Source organism: Corvus cornix, chromosome 2 (assembly GCF_000738735.6).
Source record: "Corvus cornix cornix isolate S_Up_H32 chromosome 2, ASM73873v5, whole genome shotgun sequence".
NCBI classification, from domain to species: domain Eukaryota; kingdom Metazoa; phylum Chordata; class Aves; order Passeriformes; family Corvidae; genus Corvus; species Corvus cornix.
This window is the reverse complement of record NC_046333.1, coordinates 47,113,013-47,122,103: the sequence shown is the minus strand read 5'-3', so window position 1 is coordinate 47,122,103 and position 9,091 is coordinate 47,113,013. Positions and strand designations below refer to the sequence as shown.

The window sequence follows — 9,091 nt, the reverse complement described above, 5'->3', positions numbered from 1 at the left end:
GAGTGAAGCCAGCAGAACTGAGCAGTAACTGGGGGAAAGGTAATTCCAGATGTGGGCAATCGCGACCACCTACTCAAAACAGACCCCAGACGCAAATGGGCAGAACCGTCCCTATGCACCAATTAGCATGACAAATGAGAGATATGACTGGCAAATAGGGGGTTGAATACTAATTAACGGAAAAATTAAGCAATTTATAGTCAGTGAATGCTGATGCCTTTGTTAAAATGTATAAATAGTGTAAAGTTTTGATGATCTAGCCTTTTGTGGGTTAGCACCTAGCTCCCTGCTTTGCGCAAACTAGAATAAAACAAAGCACACCTCCCCCGGTGTGTGACTTGTCGCTGCGCGCCCGGTAGCGAGCTCCCGGGACAACACCCCGGCGCGGGGCTGCCCGTGCCCACGGGCGCCGCACAGACCTCCCGGATCCGCACGTTTCTCAGCCGCCGGTGCGGAGCGTGCTGCGGGCGAGCCGCCCGCCTGCCGCCCCCTTCCCTCCGCCTGCCTCCCGCCTGTCCCCCGCCTGTCCCCCGCCTGTCTCCCCCCGTCCCCCACCTTTCTCCCGCCTTCCCCCCGCCTGCCCGCGTCCTGTCCCCCCCTCGTTCCCCACCTTTCCCCCGCCTGCCTCCCGGTGCCTCCCGGTGCCTCCCGCCCGCAGCTCTCCGTGCGCGGGCGACGCCCGGCGCTCCCGGGGCCCTGCCCTCTCCCAGCGCCCGGCCGCGGGCGGCCCAGCGGGCATGGAGCGGCTGCAGGTGGATGCGCAGGCTCTGGAGGAGTACGCGGAGTACCGGCGGTGAGGGCACAGGGGCGGCGCGGTGGGGTCGCTGGGGCGGGGGCCGGGCGCTTCCAGCCGGCCCAAGGGTGCCGGCGGCAGCCGTGTCGCGTCCCCCGCAGGCGGCCCGCGGCCCGCGATTCCTCCGGGAGGCATGCTCGCCCCCGGCCCTCCTGAATTGGCTGCTTCGGGGGCGGCGGCGGCTTCGTTGAGCCACACGCAGCGGCCGCCGTTCACTGTCGCAGTCGGAGCTGCCGTGGCTGGTGTGCCCTGGAGAGGACGCGTTGCAAACCTTGGCTGTCAGCGGTGAAGTCACGCATCGTCCCTCTCATCCGGGCCCGCCCGGCAGCGTGTCTGTGCGATGTGCTGTGAGAGGCCATCTGGTCTGCTAGTGGCATCCCTGCCCACGGCAGGGGCGTTGGAATTAGGTGGTCTCTAAGGTCCCGTCCGATCCAAGCCAATATTTGATAATCTGCCAGCCGTACTGCTCTTTCAGAATACAAGGACTTCTGTGCATCACGAATTCCAAGTTTTGCATTGTATAAATCCCTTATACTGCTGCATGTCTTTGCTAATCTTGTCAGCAGTCCTCTCGACAGGCTGAACAAAAATAAACACAGTCATTGTGCTGAGATGAGGTCTTAATTTAGTTTAGGAAAACCTTGAGTAAAACACGAGAGGAAAGCACAGTGGTATTTCTTACATAAGATGTGCAGTGATTCAGTGGGTGTTGGCTGGGTTGACATGCAAATGATAACGTTGTGTTGGCACATTATTCTGGTGCCATACAATGCTGGCAGTGCACAAATCCACAGAATATTTGGCAAAGAATCACTCATTCAGTGTGTTTTAGCATATCCAAGAAAGAATAACTGAAATATTTACAGACATTATTAAAATCACTTTCAGCATAGGTAAGTGCTGCAGTTAAGTCTCAACTCTATTTTACATATTTTATGTATTGTCATTAATTGTTTCCATAAATGCAGAATTTGGATGCTGCTCCAGAGTTCCAGCTATTCATTGCCCTTGAATTTGAACATAGTGATAGCTTTAACAAATGGGCCTGTCTGAACTGAGGGTACAGCTCCCACCAACTTCAGCTGCAGAAACTGGCACAGTCTTCTTGCAAATCAGAAGACAGCTTGGATGTGTTGTTTGTTGCTTTGGTGGCAGTGTGGTTACCTGCTTGCTGTTGAATACTCAGACTAGACTAAGATTAATCTCCTGATACAAGTTTGCAGTATAGTTGGGTGTAGATGAGTGAAGTGACTTGTCAGAGGTTAGTCAAGAAGTCTGAGGCAGGGTTGGCTGGCTACATGACCCTTGATGCTCATTGCTTTTTTTGCCAAAAGAACCGTTGGTAGTTTGCTGTATTAATTTTTTCCTTTTCTCTTAGAACTGGTTTTCAGTCCATCAGAACAAATTTTTTGAAAGAGCATTATTCAAAAAATATTCTCTAAAAATCAGCTATAGTTCTGTTAAATTATTAGAACAGTAATAGGAAATAAAAGATTTATTTTGCATTTACAGAAGAAGCGCTGCTATATATTATTTGAAAAAAATATCTGGAGAAACCTACTTTTATTGTCTTCATTTTCTTATGGCTTTTTTTATGTTGTGTATACAGAATTGTAGGTGATGATGATGGAGGAAAGCTCTTTACTCCTGAGGAATACGAGGAGTACAAAAGAAAAGTATTACCAGCTCGGCTACAGAACAGGTTGTACGTCAGCTGGAGATCACCAACTGGTATGGACTGTAAGCTTGTAGGACCAGAGACACTGTGCTTTTGTACTCACCGGTGGGTAGTTTCCCTTCTTTTACACTTAAATATTTTTAAAAATCAAGAAAATGTGAAATATTCCCAGACACATTACAGTAGCACATAGGCAAGTTTATTTAAGGTTTAAGGCTTGAGAAAATTAGGTTTTAAATAGTAAGAACTGTTTGTAAATGTAAATGTCAATATATTTTTGAGACCAAAATGATTTTGTAGTCTCAATAAATTCAGCTGTAAGGCATGAGTAAATGTAGATCAGATTGATTCTAGTAGTGCTCTCAAAATGAAACATAAGGATATGTGATATTTATGTAAAGAATAGATGTAAAAGCATCTGATGTTATGCACTTAATTGAAAATTAACAATTAACAATATAATTAAAATTGCTTCAAAACCAAACTTGTCAAGTAAATTATAAGCCTTTCAGTTAGCTATCTGATAAATGCTAAGTTATAAAAGTTATTATTTTTCCTGTTACAGGTATAAACAACACAAAACTGACTATGAGGTGCTTCCCAAAGAGCGGCCTATCTGTGTGCCTTGCAGAGTGAAACGCTGCCCGTGCCAGTCCTACCAGTTTGTGCCCCTGAATGGCACCCAGCCCATCCGCTGCCGCTGCAAACACTTCGCTGATCAGCACAGTGCAGCACCTGGGTTTCCCTGTAACTCCTGTAAGTTACTGCTGGGCTTGCAGCACCCTTTGCCAGGAAACTCAACAGGAACAGCAAGTGAGGGATCTGTGTTCTGCCCCGGGTGTTGGGTATGTGCTGCACTTGTCACCGATGTGCGTTTTCATCCTTGAGGAAGGATGAGAAGTGGGAAGGAAGACAGCAGCTTTTGCACAGGAGGGTTTAGAACAACATCCTTAGTTTCCCCAGGTCCTGTGAAGGAGTTTAAATCTCTGAATGCTTCAGATAGTGCTTATGGAGATGGGTGTCTGAAGATACACAGCATGAAAGCACCCTGTTTGCAGTTTGTCACTTCCAGCTGCATGCACATGCCTTTTCTACCTGAACTTGGTAATTTGAGAGAGAGAAGTGTTGATCTTCATTCCTCTATTGCCTAGTTGACTATAACATTAATATATTTTTATATCTTCTCTCAACTCAGCAGGAAGTAGTACTCTGTTCCCAAATAATACTAATGCTAGCACTCTAACAAAGCAGTTCATGAGTATACAGATTGTGGGTCCAGAAATGCAAATGGGAATGGAGTTTCAGCAAGATCTTAGAGAAGGGATTAAGAGGAAGCTTTTTACTACAGTTGTTTGAGGTTAATGTAGTGAAACAGCAGTAATTATTAACCGCAGGAAATAAATAAAGCACAAAGATGTTTTAGTTTGAAACCTCAAATTACATAAGATGAAGGGGTTTTTTTTGCTAGAATTCTGTGCTGTTACTAAATTTCTTTCATGGAATGTCTCTATTTTGTACAGAGAAAACTGTAAGCAACTTTTGCTGGTTGAGAATCATATCCCACAGAATAAACCATAAAATATCTTTATGACAGCCTTTCAAGAATTTGCCCTAAGTAATGTGAAAATCTTAAATGTGCAGCTGGATTATTCAGGCTGAATCCATAGAACACAGTGTTTTCAATATTAATATATATAATGCCTTTTGTTTACTGTTTCTCAAAAATACCAGACACTTCTGAGGGCTTCACAGATTTCCTAGTGAAGTGCCAAGAATTGCTTCTCTTTTGGACTTGTGTTGTTTTAATGTAATGATATTAGTCTTGTCCAGTGTGGATAAATCTAATATGATAGATAAGTTATAACTGAAAACCTTAACTGCTTGTTGCTCTGTATATATTGCATATACTGTGTTCTGTGTCCAAACACAGAGTTCTGTTTCTGAGGAGTACCCAAAATAATATGAAAGAACCTTTAACATTTCCAAAAATGTGATCAACATATGGCACAAGACTTAAAAGAAATCTTTCCTGGTGCTCGACAAAATGAACTGTGACTTGGAAGCAGGGTAATTTGAATAATGAAACATTTGCAACATCACTTCCTCAATTTACTGGTCACATTGCTCCAGAGGGGCTTTGATGACGGCTTTAGATGTAGCTAGAGCAGACACGTCACTTCACTCTGTTTCTGAATGTTCCATGACATTTGTATAAATATTTCAGTTACATCCTGTGGCTGTGTAAGCTTAACCCCTGAAAGTCAGTCTAATGATAATCTTGTATAGAACCTGTTTTGTTGCTTCCACAGTCTCTATTTGCTACTGAGAAAATTTTGCTAATTTTAAAAGACAATTAAATTGTGATTTCTGTAATAAATTGTGATATGAAGTTTCTTAGCCATGTGACATCGACACATGCTATACCCCTTTGGAAGGAATGGTGCCAAAATGCTGGCAGGTTGTCAGCTTTACCCAGTGTCAGAACTTCTTTTCCTTTTATTCATTGTAAGTGGATGGAGAGGGGTGTTGCTAATGACAATGGACACAAGTTGCAACATAGGAAATACAGTTAGATATCAGAAAAGAAATTTCTGATCCAGCACTGGTCCAGGCTGCTCAGAGAGGCAGAATCTCCATCCTTAGAGGTACTTGAAACGTGTCCCAGTAAGAGCCTGCCACTGGATGGCCTTCATGATCTAATCCCAAGAGTCCTCCTTTCTCTTTTGTATGGTCTTTTCATACAGCTGGATGCTCAAGTTCCATCACCGTCTCACTCATTTTTTGTCTCTTAGGTTCCAGGTGCTCAGGCTTTCATAGCTGCTTTACCTGTGCATGTGGTCAGCCAGCATATGCTCATGAAACAGTCGTGGAAACAAAAGAGGAGCGCTTAGCCCAAGGGAAGCCTGTGGGGCATGATGTTCCTTATGCTGCTATGGGAGGACTGACTGGTTTTAGTTCTCTAGCAGAAGGCTACATGAGGCTTGATGACAGTGGAATAGGTATGCACAGCTGACCTGAGGTGAAATTTTAATTCCCCACCTAAGTTTTGAAAAGTACTAAATCAAAATAGATTTTCAAAGTTTGAAGGCAAATTGGATCAATAGGAGTAGGACTGCAGAAAGACTGTTCCTTTCCAGCTGTCCTCAGGTGTTAAGGGATCAAGTTGTCCCACTCCCTGTAGTGAGTTGATAAAAAACTTTTCATCAATTCTGGTGTTCAACCTAGTTGCTTCTGGTTGAAATGCAGCATATCCGTAGAAAGAACCTCTAACTTCTAATACTTCCTGTAACCTAATACTTCCACGTTCTATTTATGTTAGTCCTTTAGCCTAATACTACCCAGGTATTTCTTGGTTATATATTTACAGCATTTTTGTTTTCAAACTCAAAGGTTAATAGCTGTTCAGCATAAAAAAAATGAGGTAATTGGTAGAACTTTTTAACAGACACATTAGTTGGTCTTGACATTTTTTCTGCTCTGTGATTTTGTGTCATTTAATAACGCACGTTTTGTCCTGAAATACTGTTTTATCTATTATTGCCACATACACATTATTTATTTTTAAAATTCTGGTCTGGATTCCTGGATTTGTCTGAAGTTTAGAAACTACAACATTACTGTAGTAATTGAAGAAACAAAGCTTTTCACTCCTTTTGAAGCCATCCTTGTAATGCTTTTGTTAACTCTAGTTTATGGGGTCTGCGCTGAGAGTTGTAGATATGAATCTGTAACCTTGTTTTGACCCCATCATGTGTATTAGGACTATATCTCCTGGAGTTAATTATTGTTTTCATTCAACTTATTTTCTAACAGGTGCTCCTTCTGCTGCACTTTTAGAAGCCCCTATTACTAGCACGGATCATCCATTTCTAAAAGCATTTCAGGGGCCTTCGGGTTCCGCTCAAACCATGCTGCAAATAGCAGGTGATGTATAAGTAGGATAATACTGTTATACAAAAAGAATTTAATATAAAGTTAATTGATTTTATTAATGAATTGAAAGATGCTCAGGGCATTAAAATGAGTATTGAAGCCTTGCTATGTGATAAGTTAGTATGACATTCATGTGCTTCAAATGCTTAGAATAACTTAATCCTTGCTATTTTTGCTTGTGATGTGTTTTTTTACCTTAAATTATTTTTTTCTTAGGGTTTGTTATCTTTTCCATTAATGGTGTCATGTATTCATTGGATCAATTTTTAAAATTCTTAATTCCTCTTAGAAGTTCATCATGTCTGAATGGGTTGTACATATTCAGCACACCTGTGAAACTGCCATCTGCCAGCAAGCTTTTTCTACGTTGGATTGTGGATCACTTACACTTACGTCCCTTAGTTAGTACAACAAGTTAGCAATTACTATAGCTGTTGAACTCCTTTAAGACAATTTAGAATAGGTGCAAGCCTAGACTAAAAAGGTTTCTCTTTGGTCCCAATTGCTGGGTTTTGTGCTTGCCTGTAAAGTTGAGTTTCCATTTTAAATGGGTTTTGCCAAATGTAAAACAACTAATGGAATAGCAAGTATCATTAATGAAAAAAGGGGTTTTGTTTTTTGTTTATGTTTTGTTTTTCAGGTAGTTCAAGGGCCACAGGGCAAGTTTCTCATGGAAAACAATCAGAAGCTGATGACATGGCTTACTTTGAAAAACGTTATCAGGAACGGGCAAGTTACTACATTTATTGCTTAATTTAAATACACTTTCAAAAAGGATATCTAAAACTGATAAATGTATTATTTAAGTGGCATATAAATGCATCATATAATTCCTTCTCAATTCCTGAGAAAGCTAGCTTCTTAACATAAATTTTTAAATAGAGTTATGAGCTATTACAGGATTTCAGAGATCAGTCATGTGTGGGATAGCATTTACCTTACCCAGGCAGATTTTAATTGAGGTAACTCTCTATTACAGAAAACCAAAACATTTTACTATGTGGCAAAAAGAGACAACAGTGCAGACTCATGGAAACTCCCCAGTGACATTTAGGACTGTGTGTTTGCTACTTCAGTTCTAAAACTTTATAATGTTCCTTTTTTTTTAATGAATGTCTGCGTAAATTTGGCTAAATCTGATAGGGTAAATGATCTGTATCACTCACTTAGAGGTGCCTCCTCCACCTCACTGACTACCTTCAATTTAAATGCCCTGCAGTGTAGGTTATTCACATGTTTAAATACCTATTCTTTCCTCACATTAGCCCTTTAGCTCCACCATCTCAGCTGAAGTATGTCTCGACTGTTTATGAATCCTTTCGTAAGGCAATGCTGCAGAATCAACTTTTAAAATCTAAACTGTTTTGCTGTTTTTCTTGCTGGCTTGCAGCAAGGTGTTTGTAAAGGAGAAGGCTGTTCTAGCTTTGTGAAATTTTAAATAATTTTCTTTGTTTTGTAAATAATCGCAAAAATACGGACGGATGTTACAAATATTACATTGGTTCATAGAAAACATCGAATTCAAATTTGTCTGTTTCTTTTTTCTCCCAAGATTTTATTTTCTTTGCAAAAGGTTGTAGGAATTTTAGATAAAAACCTCAAGCCTCCAAATAGGGAAAAGTGGTTTAAAATGCATTTCTGTGTAGACCAACAACATTTTCTTAGCAGTGAGTTCATTTTTAGACAGCTGAATGAGGTCTTGTTTCCTTTTGATTTTATTTTATGGTAGGAAAAAGCATATTAATTCTTTTTTCTTGCATTTTTGATAGCAGCAAGTGTGTTAGATGAGATGTAAAATCTCCACATCCTTTTTATATAATTGCTCTAAATATGATTTCATTTACTAGTGTAACAATACTTGAGAAAAACCGTAGCTTCTAAAACCAACAGATACATTTGTTTGGATTAATAGTCTTACTACAAAAGTGGCAGAGTAGAACATGTACATGTTGATAAATTTTACCACGCTGTAAGAGCCTGCTGTGTAGGAAAGATCTTACAAGAGGAAGTCATGGCATTGTGGGTCAGCGGGGAAACACTGAGATGAAGGTTCAGCTCCGTTCCTGTGTGGTTTTGTGTGTGCTGGTTCATCTAGCTGTGTCTGTTAGACATCTGCAATAAAACTGCTCTACCTTTCATTGACATAGAGATAAACCCGTGAACATTCATGAGAGACACTGGCCTTGAGAGATTCTTAAATCCCTAGATTGCCATTATGAGAGATAAGGCAGCCCTGGTTTCAATAGGGAGGAGCTGCAGCGCCATGCAAGTGCTGCTTTGTCCTGTGGTACAAATGTAAGCAGTGCTAGGTTGCGATAACAATGTTGTGTACCTTTGTCCACTGCATGTATCACCCTGGTAAATTTGTGGCTGAATGTAGAAATTTAATATTGCATTGCTAGCCAGCTTGCAAATCAATGTTTGAACCACTGCTGGTGTCTCTTTTTGTTACAGCTGAAAATGGAGAAAGCTGCTAAACGGAATGAGAGGAATCCAGTGCCATCAAAGAAGCCATGAGATTAATAAATATTTATTTATTATTTGGCACATTCTTCATTATTACATTGAGTATCTTTCTCTGTGCCTCCCCGCATACTTGTATTTATTCATTTATTTATTCCGTTGTTTTGTTCCTTTGCCGAAATTAATTTAAAATTATCTTGTTGTAATAAAATTGGTTTCTTTAA

General features: G+C 40.9%; 1 protein-coding gene across 2 annotated transcripts; it reads left to right on the top strand.

Moving 5' to 3' along the window:
• Positions 1 to 616: 616 nt before the first annotated feature.
• Positions 617 to 9,091, top strand: FAM221A (family with sequence similarity 221 member A). 2 transcript variants are annotated; one of them, XM_039550009.1, is made up of 7 exons: positions 620 to 793; positions 2,403 to 2,576; positions 3,037 to 3,227; positions 5,264 to 5,470; positions 6,285 to 6,395; positions 7,045 to 7,133; positions 8,859 to 9,091. In XM_039550009.1, the coding sequence occupies exons 1-7, from the start codon at positions 738 to 740 to the stop codon at positions 8,919 to 8,921; spliced, it is 891 nt and encodes a 296-aa protein (XP_039405943.1). In that variant the 5' UTR covers positions 620 to 737; the 3' UTR covers positions 8,922 to 9,091. The 2 variants fall into 2 exon arrangements, with proteins under 2 accessions (XP_039405944.1, XP_039405943.1); XM_039550010.1 differs by lacking the exon at positions 5,264 to 5,470 and having other exon boundaries at positions 617 to 793.

Coding starts and splice junctions, on each gene's coding strand:
- FAM221A (XM_039550009.1), top strand. CDS start 738: ATGGAGCGGCTGCAGGTGGATGCGCAGGCTCTGGAGGAGTACGCGGAG. Junction 2,577..3,036: donor CTGTGCTTTTGTACTCACCG/GTGGGTAGTTTC, acceptor TTCCTGTTACAG/GTATAAACAACACAAAACTG. Junction 5,471..6,284: donor GCTTGATGACAGTGGAATAG/GTATGCACAGCT, acceptor ATTTTCTAACAG/GTGCTCCTTCTGCTGCACTT.